The sequence below is a fragment of the Leptosomus discolor genome, chromosome 5 (assembly GCF_034619465.1).
Source record: "Leptosomus discolor isolate bLepDis1 chromosome 5, bLepDis1.hap2, whole genome shotgun sequence".
NCBI lineage: Eukaryota > Metazoa > Chordata > Aves > Leptosomiformes > Leptosomidae > Leptosomus > Leptosomus discolor.
In genome coordinates this window covers 68,155,975-68,182,692 of record NC_141395.1, presented here as the reverse complement: position 1 = coordinate 68,182,692, position 26,718 = coordinate 68,155,975, and the positions used below count along the sequence as shown (strand labels likewise).

General features: G+C 41.6%; 1 protein-coding gene across 1 annotated transcript in view; it reads left to right on the top strand.

Annotated features, from left to right (window-relative positions):
* SNTB1 (syntrophin beta 1) overlaps positions 1-26,718 on the top strand; it is a 111,403-nt gene that overhangs the window by 47,639 nt on the left and 37,046 nt on the right. Inside the window, exons 2-3 of the mRNA XM_086465541.1 lie at positions 10,280-10,496; positions 25,843-26,050. Of these exons, the coding sequence (XP_086321667.1) occupies positions 10,280-10,496; positions 25,843-26,050 (425 nt within the window). The remainder of the gene's footprint in view (positions 1-10,279; positions 10,497-25,842; positions 26,051-26,718) is intronic.

The following is a 26,718-nucleotide window of genomic DNA, read 5'->3' as shown; positions in this document are numbered from 1 at the left end:
ATACAATAACTACAGCTCCTTGGGGGTGAGAATAGAAGAGCTGTTGTCTTGGTAAGAGAGTTCGAGCTGCAAAGAGCAGCACGTGATATCATGGTCCTATGGCAGCAGAGTTGGGTTTCAGTCATGGTCTCTTCAGGTGCTGCAATTCTGAGAATTTCCTGTGCTGAAAGTGTGGGTGCTTTCTGAATACCTTATGCTGGTGCTAATGACTGGTGTGCTTATTCTTTAATTGTTTGTTGTTAGGGTTTTGGTGGCATATTCCTGGACAAAACCATAATTCCTGGGAGAAAAGGGCTCCATTCAAATGGAAGCCCAAGCACTGAGGCACAAGGATGTGGCTTAATGTTTCATTGTCCTGTTTTCATCACCCTTGTTGGACACACAGTCCTGCTTCCTCCACCCACTGAAATACAAGGGCTGGTGTCATGTGAGGTCTTGCCTCCCTTCCAGTGCCTCAGCGAGCAATCTGTCTGCTTCAGGTGGTTTTCTCCTAGCCTGTAGACCAGCAAGGTGTAGAGCCAGACCTCATTCCAGGTCTGCCCCTTGCCTTCTGGGCCGTCTTGCAAATGTCTTGAGGTGGAGAAGAGTTAGTTTGAGACTGTACTTGGACTTCAGAACCAGGCAAAGGTGGTCTTAAGCTATCATTAGACCACATTGGAAAAAATAAAAATAGAGTTGCTACATTATGCCCACCTCTGATCAGAAAAACTCATCTCAGTTCACCATGATCGATTTAGGGACCTCCTTGTAATTGTGTTTCATTTTTTCTTAGTTAGACAGAAGTCTTAAGACTACTGTACAGATTTTCTTCTATCTTGTCAGAGGAGCTGTTGTGCTTCTCCTGTTGAACTGTGGTGGCACAGCAGCCTGGAGGTGGTAGTTTTTGATCGAGCAAAGTGATTCCTGTGGGCTCACAGTGTAGAACTGGCTGAATGATTCTACAAATTCACAGACTTTGTTATTCCCAATTTAAATGAGAAAAGGAGAGAGAGGTAGGGAGGCACATGGGCATTCATAGGAATTTTCAGTCCAAGTCATTGAACTTCAGTAGTGTTCATATTATGTTTATCTATCTGTCTGTATTTATACACCTGTATGCATATAGATAGAAGTATTTATAATCACTGGCACTTGAGTGTTGTGGCCATTGATCTCTTCTCTTGGTAAGGCTGCAAACTAAAGGATTCGCAAAAATAAGGACTTGCATGATGATCTGATGCCTTTCGATGGGTAGCCCAGCCACAGGAGATATGGGAGGTTCTTAGCTGAGTGAGTGTCCTGAGTTTGTTTGTTTTCAAAGCTGTTGGTGTTGTCCAGTGAAGAAGGAAAATGATGAAGTTTGAAATTTTGCAAGTGATTGCAGCGCTGCTCTTCAAAATAAATCTTGGGGATCTTGGAAGGTCTTCAAGGTCTTCCCATAGGAAGAAGACTGTAGGCATTGTGAATCCAGTTTTCACTGGCACTGGGATCCCTTTGAGTTGTTTAAAAATGAAAAGTCATGAAGGGGTAGAAATTAAGTTAGTGCTGAGAACTCTGTCACTGACTTACTGCATGACTTTGAGGAAGGCATTTTAACTTGCCTGTGTCAGTTTAGCCATCTGTAAAACAGGTACAATCATACACAGCATAATAATTTCCCTCAGTGAGTGCCATTTTCAGTCTATCCTGTTCTACTTAATGATTTGTGTGACTGCTGAAATAACAGCATGCTCTAAAACTGTAATGCCCTTTATGTATTTTTCACATAATCACTAGTGGTTGAAATATTTGTTCTGACACTTGAGATTACTCATGTAAATAGAAAAATTACAGCGTGCTGGTGATGCCAGACACCTTGAATCCCATCTGAGAGTGTGGGTGATTGCAGAGGGATCTATAAATACTAACAGAAAGGGGGAATCAACAAGCATGAGCAGCACATGGGAAATTCTGAATCAACTTATTCCTGATATTTAGAGAAAAGATTTTAAAATTTAATATGTCAGTTGGGTAGGAGATGGTCCTTAGGAATCTGAGTACTACAAGTCCACTGAAGAAGGGTATTTTGCTCCATTTCCCTGCTTTACGTGAAGCCACATTTTTCTGTTGTACTTTGAGTAGAGTTACAAGGAGTGTGATGACCTAGTCCTAATATCATGTGGCTAAAAAACACTTTTTTTTTTCATTTTTTAACTTTTGAAGCATTCTGCCTTGGAGACAAGCAGAAGCTCCAGTTTGATTGTCAATGAGTGACTCAGAGGCCCCACAATGCCTTTTCTCAAAATGTGACTGCTAATTTCCATGTTCAGCTCCCAAATAGCCTGTTGCAGATGTTTTCTACTTCCATTATGAAAGATTTGCATAGTTCTAATTGTAGAGTTCGTAATGTCATGTAACAGTGTTCCAAATGAACTGTGTCACATTTTACATAAAAATGTAGTAAGTTGTACTGCTACTGCCTGCAGGTTTTGACAGTAGGCTTTTTCAATTTTTAGTTTATTGGGTAAGGGGCGCTTGTGCAATGTAGCTGCTCCCTGTTCTCCGCTAAGTATTTCTTTTGAATACAAGCTCTTCAAGATAACATCAGTGTCTCCTTCTAGATCAAGCTGTAAGCATCTCCTTTTTAACCAAACATTGTGCTTCTGGGATTTACAGAATATTTACAAGCTAATATTTGTTTTTCAGATTATGAAGAGAGAGATATGTCTGCATTTATTTTGGGGAAGTAGGTAAAGCTTTTGCAAGACAGATGAATAGCTTATGGGACCTTGCCACTAGGATTCATGCATTTATCATTAGTGACATATCAAAACACAGAACTGAATACATCCAATTTATTGAAACAGAAACTTTGAGATTTAAAATAAACTAAATCACTTGAAGGAAACTGTAACACATTCCGTGTACTAGGTAATGGAAATTATAATGGAAAGTATTGAGCAACGTCAACTGTAAGGAGTCTGTCTTTAGTTTATTATTAAATTACCAGTTTGAAATGTTTGTGTACCACATTTCTGACAACCTGTGACTGCGTTTGATCACTCCATCAGCTCAGGCACTAGCAAGTGTCAAGTATTTAGAGCTTTGAACCAGGCCAGTAATCCAGCCTCAGATTTCATTGTGATTCTGTGTGACACGATTTTGTGTCTGTTTAGTTTCTGTTAATCTATTTTGAACAGAAACACAAAAATCTCACCCTGGCATTGAGACTAGTCCAGCTTCTTTGAGCGTGCATGCTCTTAGCCTCTAACATGGGCTTTATTATTAGAAATCTGGTAGTGTAACTTACAAAGGAGGTGAAAGGGGATGGTTAGCAGTGACCAGCTCCAAGTGACATCAGGAAGAAGTGGGTGGGAAATGCTGACTGCAAGCAAAGCTTTCACGCTGTCTGATACAGGCTGGAGGGGACTAAGTTCTGTGCTTTGCTCATGCTTTCTCTATGTGGAGTATAAAATTGTGGCTTTGTGGAGGAATGAAAATGGATTAATGCTTACTAGGTTTTGCAGTTGACAAAATTGATACACTGCATAAGACAAGAAGATATTTAAAGCCTTCACCCCATAGAAATATTTGCACTGAGGAAACTCAGAAAGGGTTGAAGAAGTGTTTACTAAAGGGGAACATGAGGCCTAGGGAATGAGTGGCTGAATTGGCCCACATCATAGACAAAGCCTCTGGAAAGGAAACTGGGGAAAAAGTAACTCTCTAAAGAGTTTTTGGGGTTACACAGAAGCATGAGATGGCCCAGGAATGTAATCTCCAGCTCCACAAGTGCTGAAATCAGAGCAGAAAATGGAGGTCCCTGGTGCAGGTGGGAAGGAGGAGGCATCCTCAGGGGCTGCCTGTGGCACCCAGCCTGCTTGGAGCCCACTGAAAGCTTGAACTTGAAGCCTGGTTGCTTACCACCAGCAGCCTTGTGGCACCAATTGCTAGTGTCCTCCCTTCAGGTAAACTTTATCTTAAAGGTGTGTTTGTCTCCTGGATCTTTCTGTAGTTCCTCTGTCAAAACATTTATTCATGTCTTCCATATAAAAAGTATAATAAGTGCATGCATTGAATATTCTAAAAAGGGTTTTAAAAACAGCCCCTTACAATTTAGATCCAAGCCTCTTTAAGGGATGAAGCAACATATGCTGAATTCCGCTGAACTGATTTAAAAACAGCAGAAAATGGTAAATTCAGCTTAGTCTCACTACAGTATGAGAAATGGCCAAAGCATAAAGGGGATTTGTATTCTCACAAGGTGTTTATTTTAACTGATTTGTATCATCTCCCAGAGGTGGAGATCTGATGCTCTTGGCACATCAAGAGGTTTAGTATTTCAAATCCCTTTCAGCACGGAGGAAAGCAGAGGATGTTAATGGATGTTACTTGTCTGAACGTAGTAACAGATGTTTCTGTAGGAAATGGAGTGGAAACACTCAGAAGCAGGACTGTTGGCTGATTTTTGGTTTATGCCCACATTAAAGCTGTTAAAAGGGTCATGTGACACATCTTCATAGATGATCTCATTCATAAACTCTTTTCTTCCAGTATTTGGGTCCTAGTTTTTATGATGGCACCAGCAGCTGGACAGATTCTCATCTCATTTTTATATGTATCTTCACTGTAGAGCATGTGGTTTACTTGTGTTTAGTGGAAATCTGATCTCTAACATAAAACCTAGCAAATTGTGGTATCATGATACTGAATTAATTTTAATACGGTAGACCTTTTCTGCAGCTCTCAGTTCCATTGACAATAGCGTACAATACTCTGCATTTATGTTGGCATTGCTTGGGCACAGTTTATGAATTTTGTGGCAAGACTTCCCCTTTCAGTTACAACTAGCTTTGAAACCATTTGAGGCATTTTAGTTTGTGCCTTGCCAAAACTGCTAGACTGTAAATTCAGTGTTTTAATGTTTCATCAAGCAAAACGACACAACTGTGCTGGGCGATTGTCTTTCTTGGCTGATCTGCCCTTTTGAAGACCACATGCCCGCAGTGATTGCTTCTAGCTTTTGCTACTGTCCACCTTTTTTCCTTGGGACAGTATCACTCCAGCAGCTGTTAGATGGCTCTGAGTTGTTAACTTGTAGTGGTGCTATCTACAGCCTTGGAAGTGTTTGTCTTAATTTATTTCCTCCTTTCCATCTAGCTAAAGATGTCCCTGCTCACTGCAGGGGGGTTGGACTAGATGACATTTGGCGGTCCCTTCCAGCCCAATGCGTTCTATCATTCCAGGTGGGAACTGTGTTACCTACAGGTTGAGCCTCCTCTAGTTCTGCATTAGCAGCTCTTCTCAAACTAACCAAGAGTCATTTTTGCAAGAAAAGGTTTTGTACGCCATGCTGCCCGCAATACTATTGCAGACGGTCTTGTACTCTCTTCAGCCCTTTCATACTGAATAAGCTGATAAAAGCAGATGATCTCATCACCTTCAGTTTGTGGGCTTGAGTGACTCCAAAGGTTGATCCCCACATGCAGTCTTAGAACATCTTAAGTACGGTGAAGGACTTGCCTCGCAACTCTTCTCTGGGCCGTTTTTCACCCTGACAGAAACCAGACCAGATGAAGATGAATTTATGGGAACTTTGGAAAAACTGTCTTTTTTTGGGTATAGGTATTAGTAATGTTAGTGCATCCTTTGAAAATAGCGTCAAGAGGCTTCTGGGTGATGTTTTCTACTTACCTTTCGTAGTTGTCTCTGAGTACTTATTTAGGAGAGAATGAATACATAAAGAGGAGCCTGTTCTTTTTCCCTGCAAATGGGAATTGCTTGATCATCTTTCTTCGAGCAAATTTGGGCATGTTGTTCCTTTTGTTTTTCTGCTATAAATGTACACATCCTGTCCCCATTCCTATAGTAATGAGAGAGCTTTGCTTGGCTTCTCTTCAGTGGCGTTTGTCTTCCTTCCTAGGAAACAGTTTGAATGTGTCAGAAGAGCCCCAGTTCCTCAGAACTGCGTCTGGCCAAGAACCTGACCAAGTTGGTCTGTAGTATTTCTCTCATTAAAAGCCTGCTTCTTCCCCCCGTAAAAGTCATCTGTGAACAGTAACAAAGGATTAATTGTGGAGACTTGGGACGTGGCAGAAGTGCGTATAAATGAAGTGCTTTTTTGGAAGCTACGTGACCTGTCTTGCAGATCAAAAAATAAATGCAAAAGATTTCAATGTGTATCGGTGGATTAATTCCTTTGATTGCCATTTCTCTTCCTCTTGTCTTTGTGGGGAGGGGCATTCTGGAGATTGGAATTTTAATTGCTTGACCGCAGTTCCTAATTAGTGGTGCTCCAAAAGGGTCTGGATCATTAATTAGTACTGAATATAAGGATCTCTGAGGTTGAGCTATAGCATCAAATGGGTGAGTTTAGACAATTCTTGACTGAAATTACAGTCTATCAGTAAATTGAGTTATAAGAATGAAACAATTAGAATTTTTTCTCAGTCCCAGCATGCTGATTTCTGTGTTTGCAGAGTACATTCTGGGGGTCTTAAAGAATGTAGCATTCTTAAATAAATATATATTTAATATTTGTGTATATATTAGACATATGTATCTATTCTGAAGGCATATATATACACACATGCCTATAGAATTGTTATACATAATTCACAGTTGTTATACAATGGCATGCCTTATTTAATTTTATTAAATGTTTTGGTGTTTTAATCCATTAGGTAGTTTCACTGGCAGTATATAAAAACAGTGTTCTCTACAGTGGCTTTCTTTTTCAGTCAGTACCTGGATTTGTGCTACTGTATCCAAAGGGAAATCTAATGCTTGAGTGTAATGGTCTGAGAATAGAATATTATCCACATTATTACTGTAATGTCCAATAGTCTGTATCATATTTTTTCTGGTTTTAAAACTTGATGATGAAAGTGGATTGTATAACTTCAGTTATACATTAACATTGCTGCAGTCAAGATTCTCAGATAGTGCAGTGTGGTATAGAAATATTCCTACAATACGTACTGGTATCAACTTGCTTTCTACTAGGTAGATTAGGAACTGGTTAATGGACAGATTGCAAAATGTGGACATGTGAGGGGTCACCATAAATTGCTGTGTGTGCACTAGGGTTACTGGTGCATTGTTACAAAACAGAGTGTTCTGCAGTATTTGCATCCAGAGTTTAGAGGTAAATAGAAAATAATTGCTGATACAACTTATGAATCATCTGAACAGCGTGTGCCTTATTTCAGCTAAATTCATAAACTGGACTTCAGTTATGGGCATGTAATTATGGATGTTGATGGGGCAAATGGAAAACAGCGGCTCTGAAATTTAAATAACACAAAAATTATAGAAATGGATCAAGCTCTGCCACCTGTTCCACTCCCATATTCCATTTGTGCATTTATATGTATCTATTTGGGAGCTTTTAAAATATGAAACACATTTGAATGTGCGAGAGCCATAAAGTCTGGTTTGTAAAACCCAGCAGAATTCAGTGTGAATCTAGAAAGGTGTACTTGTATTTAGTGGGAAATAGGAATTAATTTGTAGGAACCTACTTAAGTGCTTCTTGGTTTTTTGACAGAAAACCTATATTCACATTATTTTTTAATTCTTCTGTAGAAATTTGTAGGAAGATGGTGTCCAGCAGTTTACCAATATATTAATGGTTCTCTATTCATGTAAGTCTCTGGGCTGAGCATCCGTGTCCTGTTGAGAGTTAGTAGAAACTAGATGTCTAGGAGTTCAGAAGTTGGCAGGAGTTTTCATAGGACATTTTTCTTTGAGGTAATTTTCCTGACTTTTGCTGGGGCTCAGTTTGTGGAAAGAGGGTTATGTTTCTGCTCTCTCCTCCTGCTCCTGCTTCCTTTTTCACGAGACTGTCTGAGACAGTGCAGCTGCCGGCTGTAAATTCACTGGTGCATCACATGGAAACTTGGCTTCTTGGCACGTGGAAGGGATGGCTCTTTTCTTCTGCACTCATCTCTGGGGATTTAAATTCACGTTCTGTGTTCCTGCCTAGGTTTAGAGCCAAATTTTTCACTTCGGCTTCCTTCCTATCCCTGCCCCTCTCTCCTTTCCTTAATTAAAAGATGCTCAGGTCTGATGCATATAGCTGCAGCTAAAAGAGGATGAAAATAGCACAGATGTAATAGCTACATTATTAAGATCTGGACCTTTATTTAGCATCATGTTTGCTGGCACATCACTGTAACAGAGTTCAAAAGCTGACTGGATTACTGTTTTCAACAGATTAATTGATAATCTCTAATTTTAAAGGGAACAAAATTTTGTTTACAGTCAAACATGATTTTTACGGCTTCAGCTGTTTCTCCCATTTAATGTAATAACAAAGTCATATTCGTTCAGTGTAAACAGGAGTAGATTGACCCCATCTGTGTGTGTTCAATCTCTGTTTCCCAAAGGCTATGAGTACATCCAAACTGAGATGCCAGCTGCTAAAACAAGTATCTGTATGGCACTGGCTAAAACCACTTATTTTCAGCACCTTTGAAAATCAGGTAATTTACAGAGTACCCAAGGATGAGCACTGGTTTTGAGAGCTAGGTGACACAGGGTTTTAGATAATGGACTCCAGGTAGATGTCTACAAAAAAAAAGATCAAAACATAAGTCTTAGCACCTTTTGCCTTCAATGTTTTCTGTAAGCCTGGTAGAATCTCATGCCAGCACTTCCCTGAGCAGGGAAGAAATGGATTTCAAAAATTACTCAGAATAGTATGGGGCAAAGAAATCAAAACAGCAGTCTTGGGTAGGACAGCATTTCTGATAAATCACAAATGATCCTTCTCAGAGAGAACATACTGTAAAATACCTAAACACAGAAGTCCTTGTAATTGAAGTCAACAGATTTTTTTTTTTTAAAAAGGAGAGAAGAGGAACAGCAAGATGTGCACCAAAGTGTTTTAGAGAAAAGATGGCAATAGATGCTCACAGACCCTGGACTCTAGTTTTGCACAGGTGTCTCTCTTCTTAAAGCTGTTATGAAGTGCCTTGAAAACAGTGCTGCTGAAATTACTCACCTTATCTGTGGTTTTGACAGAAACACCATTGTTCTTCTCTGCTCCTCTGAGTATTTCCCTTGCTTTCACTTTGAACTTAAAAACTTCAGTTTGCTTTCCCTAATTTAACCTCCTTCACCACAATGCCTTTTTGTAATTTCCCATCTTTTTGTTGTTCAGCCATTCCCAGCCTCTTCAGCTGAGCTGACATGATAATCTGCACCGTTTCCTTGAAACTTTGTCTGACAGCATTTTACTAACTTCCCCAAATAAGTTCACAGTGCTCATGACCTTTCAGTTCATGTTGTTGCTGTTTGAGTCATGGGTACAGTCCAGTGACAATAGCCAGTTAGGCATCCACAGCCTTGTACATTGGATGTATACATTTAACTAGGGTGCTTAAATGTGAGGTCTTTTCTTGTTAGAGCTCCGTCAGGTTTGTGAAGAGGAAGGAGACTGTGGCTGGAAGCTTGGCCAAGCACATCAAGAGCAAAAGTTATCTTGAACTGCCAAAAGAATTCAAAACCATGGGAAATAGGGAAATGTTGCAATATTTGCCTGCTTAAAGAGGGGAATGTGAAGTATGAGTGTAAAAGAGGTATTGCGTTTTGCATATATTAAGATAATTTGGGAATCCTACATTCACTTTTCCTATCCATACTGGAAAAAAGCATTGGAAAAGGCTGAGAGGAGATCTAATCTGACACCTTCACTCTCACAAAAGGCTCAAACTCAATTTTATTTCCCCAAGAGAAGGCTAAGAGGTGAATTGTTTTTTGTTTACTCCATATATCTGTGTACAAGTAGATCAGCTAAAACTGCTTCCCAACAAGCAGAAATAGCTGTCGAGATCAGTGGCAGGACACTGACAAGCATGAACCAGAAGCGAGATGTGAGTTTGCAGCACTGGGAGTATCGCTGGAACATTTTAGATAGGGGAATAATAGATTCACTGTCACTTGGTTGAATGTCTTTCTTAAAAACTTCCCTATACTTCAGCCAGCTCATGGCTTCTGTACATAGAAATTGCTGCATGAGGACTTACATTCTGTTGGGTAGAGGTCAGATGGCTCTCCTGGCCTTCACTAGCTCTATGTTCTTATTTCGCCTATTCTGTTCTTTTCCCCCATTTTACTCATTGCACCATACTGAGATTGGCAGCAGTCAGATCTCTCCGGTATTTGCACTTCTGATGCTGTGATGCTGGACGAGTAGAAATAATAAACAGCCTTGAGGGTTGGTACCAGTTCAAAGAACTCACATGGATGCAACTACTGAATATCCATTTATTTACTGCTTTCTGTTTTCTTTTTTTTTTTTTTTTCTTTTCTATAGTGAAATACATGAGAGAAGCAACCCCCTATGTGAAGAAAGGCTCCCCTGTTTCAGAAATCGGGTGGGAGACGCCTCCACCCGAATCTCCTCGCTTGGGTTGCACCTCTGCTGACCCCCTGTCGCAGCTTTCGCTCTCCATCCACAGAGACAAGAAGACAATACCGCTCAAGATGTGCTACGTGACGCGCAACATGACGGTGTCAGACCCCGAAAACAGGTGAGTGAGGGATTTGCCCAGGGCTGGGTTTTTGCCTTTGTGTTGAATCATCATTGACCTTTTCAGCGTTGGGGTTGGTGAGCAGGAGCTGGCGATGGGCTCTGGCTGCACACAGCAAACCAGTGAGGGGCAGGCGAGCACCCGTTTGGGGAGGGTGGGTGTTGGTGGTGTCTGGGCCACGTGGTGCTGGGTTCAGCTTTTGGGTTGTGTTAGGGATCAGTGCGGTGATCTGTCATTCTTATTAGAAATAGAATTGCAGGAGTTTGTTTTCATCCTGATTAGCTGTCTGCTTTTGAAGAAGACACTGTACACACTAATTGGTTAAATCTTCCAGGCTGGCTTAATCTGATTCCACTAAATTGCATTTTCTTTTCTTTTTTAATGAATATTGTCTTAAGAATGGCCTGTTTTGTCCATTCAGTTCTGGGCATTAAAGTCAAGAATAGGAGAAAAGTTCCACTTACAAGGCATTAATGGGGAATTTCTGTGACTTCTTGTGTTTTTTTCATAAGGTTAAAAATAGGATGAGCTTTTACTAGCCCTTATTTATAACATATGTGGAACAGCTGCACCACACTAGCACACTCTCTGATCCCTGCTCTAACAGCTGCTAATAAAAAAGGGACCAGTCAAGTCAGTAATACAGACTGATTCTTCCATCCAAATAATGGCTTTTTTGTTTTTGTGCAGTGTGCTGGCTTGCCCAGAAGCTGGGTGTAATGCCTTTGATCTCAGCACTTGCATATAGGCGTAAATAAAAGATACATTTGCATTTGCAGAGAAGGGTAAGGAGAAGAGGGGAGAGCAGAAGGGGGTGTGGGGAGGATGGGTTCCCCTGTAATCCCTTGCACTGCAATTCAGAATCTTTATCAGTATCTGTGTAATTTTCCTTCTTTCTTCTTTTATATTTGTCTGACCTTCTTTTAAGGGTTTTTTCCCCGCTATGCTGTATTGTTTAGTATTGCTTTACTTTGCTTCTGCTTTTCATCTCACCAAGTGGTTACCACCATAGTCAATGAAAACAGACCACTACGGCAGTGCAATGTAAAACAGCAATCACCCTAGCAGTCTTTCTCAAGTTTAAATTAAGGTGGTTGTTGATACCAGCCACTTCTTTTTCACATAAATCTATTAGTTTAAGATGTTGAGGATTCACAGCTGTATCACTAGCCTGAGAGTTTATCGTTCTGTCGGCCACGGAGTGTATTTTAAAACTACCCATGCGGGTTGCAATGTTTGAATCAACACAATGTGATGATGCTTTATGCATGTTGGCTTCGTTCTTTCAGCATTTCCCCCCCCCCCCCCCCCTTTTTTTTTGACTGTAGTAATTCTCAGCTTCTGTCACTGTCCTGGTCCTCAGTTTTGTTTGAAGGCCAGGAGGACTGATTCAGAGGGACACATGCTCATTGCTCATGATACTTCTGTGATGGAGCTGACTTTTTCGAAGCGTGCTACAAATGAGTGTGTTCTTAGGTGTTACTAGGAAGTAATGCGTGGGAGAGTTATATTGCTTATTATCATGGTTTTCATTTTGTGTTGCTGTCATTTCCTGTGGAAAGAGTGACTTCTGATTTTTACTGTAGTCCAACACAGTGCAGTATACAGTCTAAGCTGGATTTTTCCATCCCAGCACACAGTATCTCACCATCATGCTATCTGCAGTGTAATAGTAGCATCCTATTGATTCGCATCTTTACCTGTTTCAGGATTTTTTAACAATTCTGAATACTGGAACTGATATTTCCCAGTAGAAATGCTATTACAATGCAGTGACCCTTTCCCACTGGAATATATCTCAAGATAGTAATCTGATTCAACAAAAATAATGTAATCTTTGTTCACAGCAGAGCCCAAATCATGTCCTTACATGCCTATGACACTTCTGTTTTATAACCCAGTGACCTGACACACATAGATCTTATAACTGATGGTGTCACTTTGCTGGATGGCTTCAGAAGAGCACTGCTGGCCAGCTGCCAAGGCATATGCTGGACATAAAAGGGCTCCTTTGGACTATAGCTGAGCTAATTTTCATCTAAGACCAAGTGTGGACATAGAAAGCATGAGTTTTCCAGTGCAGATGTTTCTCTAGTGCAGGCTGGAGATCACGTCATAGCAGGGTTTTGGGACCAGGCTGAACTGTTTTGATGTTCAGCGTGAGAAGATACCTATGTTAAAGGACCCAGAAGGAAATACCTGCTTGTTGGCACTGGATCATCTCCAGTTCTTAGAAAGCAGGGGTGAAATGAGGGTTTAACGGGCATGGAGGAAGTTACACGTATGTTTTCCCCACTGGAGCTGGTAGGCCTACATAGGATTTCTGCTTCCCCTTGAAGACTGGCCCCAGTTAAGGAACCTAAGTCTGTATGCACTCTCAGATGGTTTGGTGAGCCTGTTACTTCAGAGCAGGAGTAAAGTTTGGTGCTTTTAGAGCCAGTGGTTCTCAGATGTCTCCCTCACCTAACCTGCCTGTGGACTTACTCTGAAGGAGGCAGGGAATTGTCTTCTCTGCTACCTAAATAAAAAAGCTGTGAGATACCAACGAGAACATCCTTAATACAAACCAATGCCAAACTTAGTGTGTAGGAAATTTTTTTTAATAGTACAAACATGGCAACAGGAGAGAAGAAGCAGAGTGTCTTAGTGGCATCTGTGTCATTCTCCTCTAGACACAGGGACCATTTTTTATAATTTAGGCTGGAAGAAACTAGGTTAAAATAATTAATACTTAAATCTGTTGTTTGCCTGTGTTTTTATTGGTAAGTGTCCTTCTCGGTGGCAGATTAAAGGTTAATGTCAGGCCTCACAGGGGAGCATCCCCTGCCAATGAAAGGACATATCGGAATGGTCACAGCTAGTGATACCAATAGTGCGGTATAAAAAGCTTTTCAACAATTTCTGGTGATGATATTAAGGAATAGGAGGGAAAAAAAAGCAATAGGTCTCTGAGGTGAAATTTGTTCTGTTGGTGCTTTTGAAGTCTTGGGACTTAGTACAAAGGTACTTCTGTACACAGCACGGGAGACAGGACATTCCCTGGAGGAATGAGGCTGTGCTGCGTGGACTGAAAATGTTTGCTCATCTGCTCTTGAATCACGCTAAAACCCTGTGTGCAGTTCATTCAGCCAAACCTAGGAGGTGTGGGCCTGATCCTGCCAGCACTTAGTGTGCACAGATCACTTTTTTCCAGTGGCAGGACTGCAGAGCAGTGTGATCCTTAAAGGAGACTTCATCAGGGATCCAGTCTTAAGGATCAAGTTAGTCATTGGCAGGATTTGGCCCTCTGACGGGAAAGGTTTGCTTCGGTTTTGAAGCTAGGAAAAATGAGCCAAGGCAGATTCCCAGCAGCATGGTGCCGGCTGCCAGCTGCACACAGTGGCAGTGCCGCAGCAAGTATGGCTGCAGTTTGTAGACTTCACACAGAGGACGTGCAGTGAAACAGATAAGAAACTTCCCTTATCTCTTGTCCATTTCAGGCTTGGACTGAGAATTATGATCAGAAGGTAAAATTGAGCAGGTACGTTTTAAAGGTGGCAGAGGAGCTGGCTGGTGTCCATTCATTCTGGGCTCTGCATGCTGAGCTGCATCTGGAATTACCTGAGCTTCCCAGGATGACAGGGAGGTGCAAGACAAACTGAGACCTGTTTACTCCAAAGACAGCTACAGTATTAAGCTGCTTCATTACTTTGATTACTTTTTTTTTTCATTTCTTTTGTGCTAGGAAGTACTGATTCAATGAAAGAAGTGTTTGCAAGATTTATTGCAAAGCTGTCACTCCCCAAACTGGTTCCTTCTGCACACATTCTTTTAAAAATTTTTTTCTTACGTTATTTAATAGCATGTCAGTAATGCACAGTAACAGAGTCAGTAAGATCTAACATTTTGAATTGTAATTGGTGTATAAGTATGTAATTTATGTAAGCATGAAATATCCCACTGTGATTCTGAAATGACATTTCAAAATTTTAAATATAAACCAAATTCTGATGAATTTGGATGTATTTGCTTTTGTTACAATAAGGCATGAGAACAAAAGTTGAAACTTCTTTAAAATAAAGACTGTGTTTCACCCAGATTCAATATGACATGGTAAATACTAGTCCTTGAGCCAAAAAATTTAAGCCATGAATGCTGATAATGAATGTAAGAAATTAGCGGAAGAGCACAAAGATGAAATAAAAAGACAAACATCTTTAAGTAGAAGTCAGGGATCTGTGACACTAGTAGGACATCACTGTCCAAAAATTGAGTTCCTGAATGTTTTTCTGATGCATTTTCAACTGTGAGGCTGACTGATTATTTTTACAGGTGATGCCTGGAGTACTAGTAGAAACTCCGTGCCTTTTCAGTAAAACTCTACAAAAGATGACCGCGTGTAGTTTGCGACCTGCCAGGACTCCCAGTTTCACAGTTGATCCAAAGCGCAACTGTTTTTCTTTAAAAGGACTACAAGACTTGACATGTTCAGACTGGACATGAGGAAGCATTTCTGTAGCAAGAGGGTGGTCAAACACTGGAACGGGCTTCCTAGAGAGGTGGTCGATGCCCCAAGCCTGTCAGTGTTTAAGAGTCATTTGGACAATGCCCTCGGCAACATGCTTTAACTTTGGTCAGGCAGTTGGACTAGATGATCATTGTAGGTCTCTTCCAACTGAAATAGTCTAGTCTAGTCTATGAAGGAATGAAAGACATTTAGCTCCTGCACCTCTTCAGGCTCATGCTGGTCTAACTTAAAGGTGACCGAGCGGGCGGGAAGGCAAGCATTAGGCAGCGGAGAAGAGTCTAGACATCTTGATGAAAGCGTGGGCTGACTCATGCCTCTGCCTTGCCTGTGTCCTGCTTGGTAAACAGGACCGTACTTTGATGTTGCCAGGCACGAGCAGCCACTGGTACACAAAGCAAAGGCTGGATTCTCCTCGAAGAGCAGTGTGGTTTAGGTGTGCTGCTTTGCAACCTAGGTTTTGTCCCTGCCAACAGGGGAGCGGATCCCTCGAGTCATGTACCTGGTGTGGGGCTCACTGATGGCAGAGCAGTGCCGCAGAGGATGACCATGGTACTGAGAGTGAGTTACAGCTTCTTTTGTAGACCATAGGTCAAATTTGTCTTGTTTTTTTGCCTCTTGCCTCTTAAGAGGTAGTTTGATAACACTGGGCTCAGCCAACGACACTGAAGCACAGATGGGGTGAGGTGCTGGGCAAAGGCTGAGCCCTGGACCCGGGACTAAGGAGATGATGGACCATGCAGGCACCACTGCAGCACGCTGGAGCTGTGTCAGCCCTGGGTGGACATGAGCGGTTCTGTGGGGCTTCCTGGGGAGGCGGAAACCTTCCCTTCCTAATAGACAGTGCAGATTTAGCAGGACTGGCCTCTGCTTTAGGAAACTTGGGTCTTTTTTCTGTTACCCTGTGTTGTTGGTGGGCAAAAGAGAAAGGGCTTAGGTATGCATGGGGCATAGAGCAAAGGTAAAGATACTATAACGGGCACATTACCAGTGTAAAAAAATCCCCCTCCACACCCCCCGAAGGAATTTGTGCCTTGCTCCTTGTACTGTTATTGAGCTGCTCTCTGGCTGCAGACAAAATCTCTGTGAAATGGAGAGACCGTACTTAATTTGCAGTGTTGTTGTGAGCTACAGCTTGAGATCCTTGGATGAAAGGCATATAGCACTTAATTATCATTATTGGTACAGACATGTTTTACTATTTGAATATCAATAAGTTCTTTGAAGAAGTCATTGAGCCTGCTAGAGTCAAAGTCCTGATTTATATCAAGAATTTTTGTTACTGTTTTTTTTTCCTGGTGGGCTGTGTTTATTATCTGTTTAGATTACTGTTAAACTAGGGAAGAAAACAACAATCCGACATTAAAGTAAAGCAACTTGAAAGGATGTAATTCAAATCCAGAAAAGAACAAAAATTACGATAATCAGGGTGAAACTCTGGTTGACTCTCCGCTCATCCTTAAACCGCTCTGTTGTGCTGTGTTATCACAATGTGCACGGTCTGTTACAGAAGGATGATCTACCACTGTGAAGCCCTTTACAGCCTTGCCCACTAAGCATTGTGGATTTAAGATAAAGGTGAATGTGCGTTTTTAACCTTGGCTCCCAACTATTTTACTGTTATGGATCCAAATCCTCCTTTTGTGTAAAGTTGGATGTTTCTTGTCATGCTCATGTTTGTTTATAGTACTGTAACTGCTAATCTGCCACCGAAATCTGCTCTTTACTGGAAGGGATAAACAAGTAGGCGACACTTGAGATTTATCTACTGTTCTTTCTTTTCAAGCTTAAAAGAAGTTGAGTAATTTCTCTAAAAAGGTATTTGCAGCATCCCCTTTAATACCCTGAGGGTAGGAGAGGGAAGAAGTCGGGATGTGGGGTAAAGGAGTGAAGTGGTGGGACGGAGGAATGGCTGGGCGATGGGGAAGGCCTCATTGTTCTCCTTCATACATGCTCTCTAAGAGTTCCATGGCTGTGGGACCCTTCTTGGTAGCTAGGATCAGTGCGTTCAGGGCTAGAGTTGTCAGATGAGAGACCAAAGACATTGCATTTCTTCTCTTGTAACAAAATTTTGGGGCAAATCTTTAACTGCTAGAATTAATAATTAATTCACGCTGGGCTGTCTGAGCGTCCTCTATCATGTACATCATTTGCTTTTTGGGCAGCTCTGCAATTGCTGGTGCATTTTGGAAGCTGCAGTTATCTGTCTTGATAAAGGGCAGTTTTCCAGCCCTCTAGGAGTTGGAGCTCTGAAGACTCTAGGCAGAAAGGGTGATTTATTTTTTTATTTTTTATTTTTTTCTTTCATTATTAGGGATAGTTATTTTCTGTCATTTGTGAAACTCCCCACCAGCCAAAGTGCTCATCAGTTTGCTCTGGGTCATATGAATTTACGTCTTGCCCTTAGTTTCATCTCTGCCTTCTCAGAAGGCCACTGGGATCAGACACATCTGTAGGACTGTCCCTTCTGTTGAGAGGAGTGTTTTGGTCTCTTTTGAGTCAAATCACCAGCTAAGCTTTTTGGAAGACAAAAACACCACCAAACAAGGCCATTTTCTGGAGAGCAACCTCAAGTGTATTCATTTACACAAAACCAGCAATAAACTAGGTTGAACTTTGGATGTTCATTTACTTTTATTTACTTCAGGTTTAATTTTTGTTTTGTTAACTCATGTTAGAGTAGCTTTCTAATGTCGTAAGGACCTGCTGTAGTCTCTTGGCAACAGCTTGAGAAGTGAATGGTTGTGGTAATGTGCCAGGATTTGGGGACACAGTGGAAATCCCTGAGTTTCCTTGCGGGGTGTTTGACATACCGGTGTAGAACTGGATCGTTATGGCATGTTGTGACTGACCTTCAGTCTGCAGGTCATGGTGAATCTGGGATTAATCATGTCTCATTTTCTTGAAAAACAAGTTGCTTCTTTTTCCCTGACATAGTGACATGGGGCTTTCTCCCCTCCCCATCCTTCTGGGCTGGACAGGCAAGCTCCTAGTGTATTTCCTAGCTCCAGCACAAATTGAATAGGCGTGGGCACAGCTCCTGTACGTGTTACTCAAAAAAAATGCCTGTGCCTGCGTGCAGATAGGTGAGTGTAAATAAAATTTTGTGTGTGTGTGTGTGTCTATGTGTGAACAGGACCGAATGTGACCTGACAGGAATAATATGTGTCATGGTGAGTGGGTGGTGAGGAAGGATGTGCGTGGTGTGGAGGTGGCAGTAACAGGCTGGCAGAAAAGTTTCAGCCAGATTTTTGATTAACAAACTTTTAATCAAAGTCTTTTTTTCTGTGAAAATTTTTAAATAATGAGTTAGTAAAGAAAAAGAAAATATGCTGGTGGGTTTTTTGTGTTGTATTTTGTTTTGTTTTTTTTTTTCCCAACCACTGCTTCAGTGAGGGGAGTTTTGAAAAAGTTAAAGAATTTTGATTTTTTCAACCAGCTTCAACTGTAGAGGACTGAGCTGAGGAACAGAAATAAGAGAAAAGGAACGGGAAATGAATCAGGGGAGGGGAACAAGAAGAATCTACCTTGAGAAGTGCATGGAGGGAAGGGAGGAGAAAAAATTAAGAAAAGGTGATGGAGGAGGAAGCCAACCAACAAGGCGAAGCAATGAACCAAGAGAGTGAGTACTGCAGCAGACCTTAGTGAATGTTTTTGCAAAAAGAGAAGAATCAAAGCACTGAAGAGATAGAGAAAGAGAAATGCTTCAAGGAATGTGTTGTGGATTAAAAGGAAGGGAAGAGCAGTGTGAGTGCTACAGGCCAAGACAGAGGAGGGCAAACAGTTAATCATGTTTTATGTGTATCTCTATGCAAAGGTATGTAAGTGCTGACATCCAAGCTGCCGCTAGATAATGTTGGAGAGCAATTTTAACACCCCTGAGATGTGCCAAACAAAGAAAGTTGATATGAAAGGGTTTCAGTTTCTTGCTGTGCTCCTCGTCCCTGTGGTCTTTGTGTTATGGCGTGGAGCCAGTGACAACCTTGAGACCCTTTTTCCTGCCTGGCTGTTTTCCTGTGCTCCATGCTGGGCTTTCCCTTGCTTATCAGTGGGTCTGCAAATTGGATTTCAGCCTTACAGCTCTGGCCCGACCTGCCATTAATCAGTGAGCAGGATTTTCAGAAGGTGTATTTGAAGCTGCTCCTTCCTGCAACTTGTGTAGTCACTTGCATGGCAGCAACTTGCAAATTACAGCCACAACATGAGCCTCAGGTGATGGGCTGCCATTGTAGGTGCCCCAGCTCAGTGTTGGTAGGTGCTGAGGCTGGGCTTTAGTGCTTATGTTGTACATGCAGACATTGCTATTTTAGTACTCTGCTGTCACATCTAGCTTTCACATGCATTTCTGCTGATGGAAATTTCTGGTTTTCTGTAGTAGGAATCAGGGAGAGTTACGCTGAAGTTGTTACTTCTTCTCATCACTTACATACAGCTTTTCCATCAATCTCTGAGTCTATTCAATGGGAAGATGAGTTTAGCCGGTAGTGAAAGTGCCGGGAGGTGACCCATGCCCACCATCCCTGAAGAGGCCGGCAGTATCTCTGGGAGGCTGGCTCCCAAGTGGTGCTCTCTCCCCAGCTCTCAGAAGCCAATAATTGATCCAGAGGGAATTTGTGGTTTTGTCATCATGGCTGTTGAACAGTCTGACTTCTGTTTTGCTTCACTTGGCAACTAAGCAGGGATCCGTTCGATTTCTTGATCATGGAAGCCAAAAAGTAGATGTATAAAATAATGAGACATTGAGACACATCCTGCTAGATGAGGTGGACCTGCTATTTGTCTCTTCCAGCAAGACTCTGTCCCGTGACAATTCATCCACAAGACAGAGCTGATCTATCAGCAGCCCTGCTCATTTGTCCCATTCCCATATTAGTTTTCATCCATGCTCATGGATCATGTCCCCTTCTTTCCCCTGGGTCCTACTACAGCACTGCCTACCAGCAAAAGCAACAGCAACAGTGGTGTTCCTTCTCAGAAGACATCTAATTCTTCTCCAAGCCCATGGTCTCTTATTTGTGCAGCAGCATGAGACTCTCCACCCTTGTCTCAATCTGAAGGGGTCATTTACCACCATCACCAGCTACAGTCAGGTGTTTTTTGCTTAGCCCAGATGCTGCTCCAGCTGCAGAAGGTTTACTTTGCTGCTTTGAGGTACTGTGGCTTTGGTAGAGGTGCAGCTTTTGTGGCCGAAATTTTTTTTTTTTCCCCTAGCATTAATACGCTTCCCCTCTCACTGTGAAAGAGTTGCTTCAGAGAGAATGTATTGACCACACCAATCACAGCATCTTCTGGTCTTAAAGTTTCAGGCAGCATCTTTTAAAGGTTAAATCAAATTCCCACTTTGCTTCTGAAACAATTCTTTTTTTTTTCCCCCAAGTAACTGACCGCACTGCTCCTTGAAACAGCACTTTTTCCATTGTTTGGTGCTGAATCTGCTGTAAAGAAGGCTGAACTGTGTATTCCTGCATTACCAATATTCAGCACTATGACAACCAGAATATAAAAGAAAAAATCAAGAAAGAAAAAGATAAGAGGTCTTTTGGGCAATGCAGGGAAAGAGTTCTGCTCCTTAACACCCAGAGACATCTAAAAACTATTAAATTACTTTTGTAGTTGTTCTGGGTAGAAAAGGCAGCATGTGATGTGCTCTGCAGATCGATCAGCGTTGGCACACAGCGGTGTGAGCAAGTCCATTAAGAACCAAATCCTTTCCTTACTTGCATGCAGCGCAATGCTGCTGATATCCTTTTTATTAAAACCCAGATGGTGGCAAATAGAAATGAAATCAATGTGACAGCTCATTAGTGATAGATACACCCTCTGTTGGGACATCAGACTAGTCCAGATCCAAAGAAATGAGTATTTACATTATTTTTACCACTGTAAGTTGAAAGTCAGCAAGTAACTGTTAATACAGCGGGTACCCTTCTGTTGCTGAGGGGACTGAGAGACTTTCACATAGAAAAATTCTACTTGATTACGAAATAGTGCTCACTTGGTAAAATTGTTTTCGCCTCCATTTAGGTGCATCAAATGAAGATGCTTCTTCAGTGTATGCTGGGGAATTTGTTGCAAGTCTTAACAGTCTCTCTATGGATTATTTTCCTTGCAGACTAACCCCAAAGTTTCTATTGCTTGATTTAAATGTATTTTATTCCTGGTTCATCTCCTGATGCTGCATGTAGAATTGAAAAAGAACCTTAACAAGGTTTTTTACTTATTTTATCAAAAGCTACAATTATTTAAATATAATCGCTGATTGTGTTACTCTAAATCCCGTCTTATGCTGGAAAGTCTCCTGTGTTTGTACACTCAGAAATCAACAAAATTAATTACTGTGGTTTCGTGTACAGACAATGATGGAGGAGATGGAGAGAGCAGTTTGGCCCTCAATCTCTTTTTAAGGTTGCAGAGTCAGCAGCAGAGTGTTTTGTTCCCGGCTATCCTGGTGCAAAATCAAAGTAGCGTGATGGATTCAAGTAACTCTAGCTCCAGCTTATCATTAACTTCAAGGGACTTACTCCACACTTTAATCAGTCACTGAATGCATAATCTGACCTGGGAAGAGACATAAAGTGTAAATCAGTGCCTGATTTGGTCCTGAGCCAATGCTGGTGGGAGAAGTGCTTTCAATAGATTTGATAAAAGGTATTTCTTAGATAATCAACACTCCTACAGAAAGAGGCCTTATCAAATGTGGAATGAGTATGGTCTATCAAACATTTGCTTTCAACTTCTGATCCTCTGTAGAGGAAAACCTCTGGATGATGAAGCAAGGGAGGAAGTTTTGGCCTCCCTCCTACGTGTAAAGTTACAGTACTTGGAGGCACCGGGTTTTATGTCACCCTCGTGTTCTGCGGGTGGAGAAGGGGATGCTGGAAACACTCTTTGGCTCAGTGGGACTCTTTGAGAAGGAGAGAGAAAATTACTCTTTTATGATAAGGTTTGCCAAATGATCTCTGAGAAAATGTGATATCATTCATATGCATTGCCAAGCTGGAGAGATGCCGTGCATCTTGGCAGCCATCTAGAGCTAACATATAATTCCTTTGGGTTGGTATGGGCTTTATCGGAAGCAGCTCCATATGCAGTATTTACATAACTGTGGTGGAGTGTGAGAATAAACACAGCTGTGGCATTGCCCTAAATATTTCAATTCAGTGGGGAATTAAGGGAACTTTATCACTGAACTGCAGATAAACAGAAGTCAGTAAGCGGTGGTCAGTTTAGCCAAGGAACAAATCAAAGCTACAATGGCTGGACTGCTGGAAACATTTAAGTGCTTTAGTGTTGGAGTTTACTAAGGTCACTGGTATTTTTTTTGCTTTTCAAAAAATATGGAAATGCCATCAGTCAGCGGTTATATAAAAAGCCTCATTCAGATGGACTGGTGAATCAAAGCAGCGCAGGCTGAAAGGCAGAAAAAGGAAGAGTTTATAGGTATGCAGCACTGTATTTCAGCATCTGATTGCGGTCGGAGCTCATGGGTTTCCAAGAAGATTTTAAGTTTCTTTTAGTATCTCCATCCCAATTGACTGCAGCGACAGGAGTCCTGAATCCTCAATGGAAATCTGCAAACCTGGTTTCCTAACGATAGTTTAGTGCCCAGATCTGATAGCAGTAGCCGGTAGCAGAGTTCAGGCAGTTGAGGATTTAGACTTTCGTCCTTAAGGTATGAATAAAAAAGGTGACCTAGCTAGCAGCTTGCACAGGAATAATGCTTGCAGACGTATTCCTCGAGCTAAACCAGTGCAGTGGATAAAAGGATTCAGTTTCAGGGCTGTCAAAGCAGCATTTATTCTCATTTTGAACTCACTTTTGAGAAGTGTAGCATGTATTGTCCAATCTTCCTGTCACTCAGCTCAGGGAACGAGGTAGACTTTCTGCAGTTGTTAGTGCATCACCATCAAACTTTGATGACCGACAAGCAGTCCCCGAAATAGAAGTCACTAATAGAAGTCACTTCGCATTAGAAGTCAGTGAGGGATGATATTTTAAGAGTATTTTTGCAAGCATGGCTCAGTATGTGTATGTGTGCATATGTATACTAGAATGTATACATCGATGTATTAGTAGAATGTGTGTGTATTAGAATATGCATAGTTAGAACCCCTTAAACAGAACTGTTAAGAGTTGTCTAAATGTTCATTATTTTAGGAGACAGAACTCGTACAAATACTTAAATAGCCACCATTAAGGGAAATACACTTTGATGAAGGCCTGAGTAGCAAAATACTTGTTTGTATGTTAATCCACTTGCTTTAAGTAAGAATTTAAGCATTTTCTGAATTGGAGAGATGCAAGATGCCATTTGGAAGCTCTTTCAGCTGTAGTTAATTTTTTTTTTTTTTTTAAACAAAGCCTGCTAGAACTCTTAGCTTAAAAATAAATTACACAAGTTTGCTGCTGTTCCTTTGCAACTGAAAAAGCAACACATTCTTCTGAGTCTTTATAGTCCTTGTTCAGCGCTTTGTTTACTGCATGATACACAGTGACTTTGGAGGTGGGAGTTCCCTTACAGAAACCACAGGCTTTGTAAAGAGCATTGTTTCACACAATTCGTACAGTGCATTAACATTTTTCGAAAACAGCACAATACTGCTGTGCTGTCCAAATAATTTTTGTCTTTAAAAGAAGTACTAAAATGGGAGGTAGAATGCAGAAAATCCTGAGGGCTTTGTCTGGCGTATTCCCTGCCTTGTCTGGGTTATGCAGCTTTTCACTTTTTCAGTGGTGAAACGGGGATACTGTCACTGACCTCATTTGTAAAATGCTCTGAGATCTCCTGCCAAAAAGTGCTCTGTAAGTAATAAGCAATGTTTCACCAATTACCACCATATACTTTGAAAATCCAAGTCTGTATATTTGTTTCCATTGATAGCTGCCTACAAAACCAAGTTCAAACTCAAGTTCGTACAGCAGTGGGAGAGCAGTGTTTCTGATGGAAAGACAGACCAGGGTGGGGTAGCTGTGCATGATCGTAATGAGCATCGGACACAAATGGCTAAATCATAACCATGAGAGAGACAACTTTTTCTCACAGTTCAGAAAAAAATGAGAGTGTGTTTGGGATCGTGCCTGTCTACAAGCATAGTTTTCTTATTCACCAGACCTGTGTCATCTGAAATGAATTTTCCTTTCAATACCTGAAGTTGAATCCTCGGTGCATCCTGGAGTGGCTAAATAAGAGCCTTTATTTTGAGACAGTGCTGAGCTCCAGCAGCTTTACTGAGGAAACATGCATTATTGTGTTGGGTCAGCGCTTTCTGAAAAATCAACCCACTTTTTAAGCTATCCAAACAGTGATTTAGGACCCTGAACAGTTCAGCTGCTGAGTTTGGAAAATCATGACCTTTTCTATCTTTAGAGCAGTGTCTACGTGGAGACCTCCCCTTCCCAAAATGGACAAACACGAGACCAGCAGTTCTTGCTCTCCGAGCCCCAGAGAGCTGTGCAGACTGAGTTGCCCTCTGTTCTGAATTCTGCTCTGGTTTAACCAATTAATTAAAACCTCTTAATTGTTAGTTTATCTCCAAATTGCAGGATTTTGCAATTGCATAACAAATATTTGCATTACAGTACTGTTTCAAACCTCAACCTGAATAAATTCCACTGAACTAATTATTTTTCTACTACAGAAAGGAGTCGTTGTGTGTCCCAGAGATTGGGCAGCAATACACAGGACAGAAGTATGTGCTTAGGCTCAGATCCAAGGTCATATTTGTGTGGGTAACATTCAGGGGTAGTCACTGTATGTGTATAATGAAAAAGCACAAGTGTGATATGGAGTTGAGTGACAGGCAATGACCAGGGCTTGGTTTTATAATTGCTACATAAAGATAAACCACACTATTACTTTGTGGGTTATTTATCAAATGTTCAAGTAAAAGTGGCCCACAAAGCTATAAAGAGCGCACAAAGCCCCACCAATAACTAATAACTTCACTGAGAACAGACCTGAAACAGCTGCAGCTGCCTCTCCAAGTATTTTTGTTGTTGTTGTCAGCAAAGGTGTTGGCACAGGTCCCATAACCATGATGGACAGGATTCATTTTCCTCAAAACTGTTCGTTTGTGCTTTTCAAACCACAGTGGTGGGGTGGAAGCCCGCAGGATGGTCTAGTAAGCATGTTTTTTTTTAAAAAACCCATCTCTCTTCACAAGAGTTTGGAAAACTGTAAAAGATGCCTGCCAGCAACAAACATACGGTTGTGGTTAGCACTTTCTTGCTGCCACTGTTAGCAGGATCTAAACAGAGCATTGAAGACATTAAAGACATTAGAGAAGGCCAATTGCAGTGGGCTTCTGGTTGATGCTTAGTAGTGTCACTGAGACCACAGTGCAGTCCTAAGAAAACTCCTCCATTTGGCATGAGGGTGGTTTTCATTTATCTCTGTATGTGTAAAATACTTATTTGAGAAACATTGAGAAACTCTGGGTGTGCTGTGATATCCAGCTAAAGAAGGCAGCAGCTTATCCCTGGCTTCTCTGCAGTCATCTCCCGTGCAGTTCTGGGTGGTTGTCATGTTGGTGAATGTTAATGGGTGAATGCTTCTTTTCTGTTTATATTTGAAACTCCTGTTGACATGCTAGATGTGGGGTTGCATCAGCACTGGCAAATTCCCTTCTCAAGGATTTTACCGCAAGGCCAGTACAGACCTGGCTTCAGTTAAGATGATCCTGCTCTCTTCAGGTGTTGTAAAGGTAAGTTTTTAGTGCTAGGTCTTGATACTATTATCCTTCTTTTTAACTCTTTGATAGCACTAAGCGATAAATTTAGCCACCTAACAGTTATCTGAGTGAACATAATGTTTCCCCCCCCCCCCCCCCCCCGTTTTTCTAGACTTATTGAAGTTCATTCACCTGATGCCAAGCACACCGTGGTGCTCAGGAGTAAGGATTCAGCTACAGCCCAGGCCTGGTTCAATGCCATCCACTCCAGTGTCAATGAGCTCATCCCCAGGGTGATTGCAGAGGTCAGAGACCAGCTGGGTAAAACAGGGATTGCTGGAAGTCGAGAGATTAGGCATCTAGGCTGGCTTGCCGAAAAGGTAATGAAAACATTCTTATTTTCATTTATAAGCTCACTCTTTCTCACTTGCTCTTTATTCTTAAATTCAGTCTTGTCTGGAACTGGAGAGGCTAAATGAGGTTCTGGGTTTTGATTTAGCTTTCCATGGAGACCTTTCTTAATGTGCCAATTTTTGTGCTTTAAAAAAAAAAAAAAAAAAAAAAAAGAGACAACAAAAAACCCCACAAAAAACTAGAAGGTCCCCTGAGTCTTTGCTTCTCTGTATGCCAATTAGCAAAGACTGTCCTGGGATATGAAAAGTCTCGTGATCTGTCAAGTTCAGGCATGGGACATGAATCACAAAAACTGACACCAGCCTTGAGGTCCCCTGCTGTTTGGTCTCCCGTTCACGTATACAAGATGTCAGCTTCCTACTCTCAGCCTGGAAGTAACCAGTTACCATGGTCCACCCCTCCGCTGTGCCTGGCTGCAGGAGCTGAGCATAGTCTGGAGCACGAGGTGGTGTGCCCGCTGCCCCTGGGAGCTTGTTCTTTACTTGTAACCCTGCGTTTGAGCTGATCTTCGTAGAAGGCTGCAAAGCTTGCAGCTGCAACTCTTACCCCATGTCCTTAGCCTCAAAATATTTTACACCACAGGTGAAAGCTGTTGTTCGGTTCAAAAATGGTTTGGGATCTATTGACCTGTGGA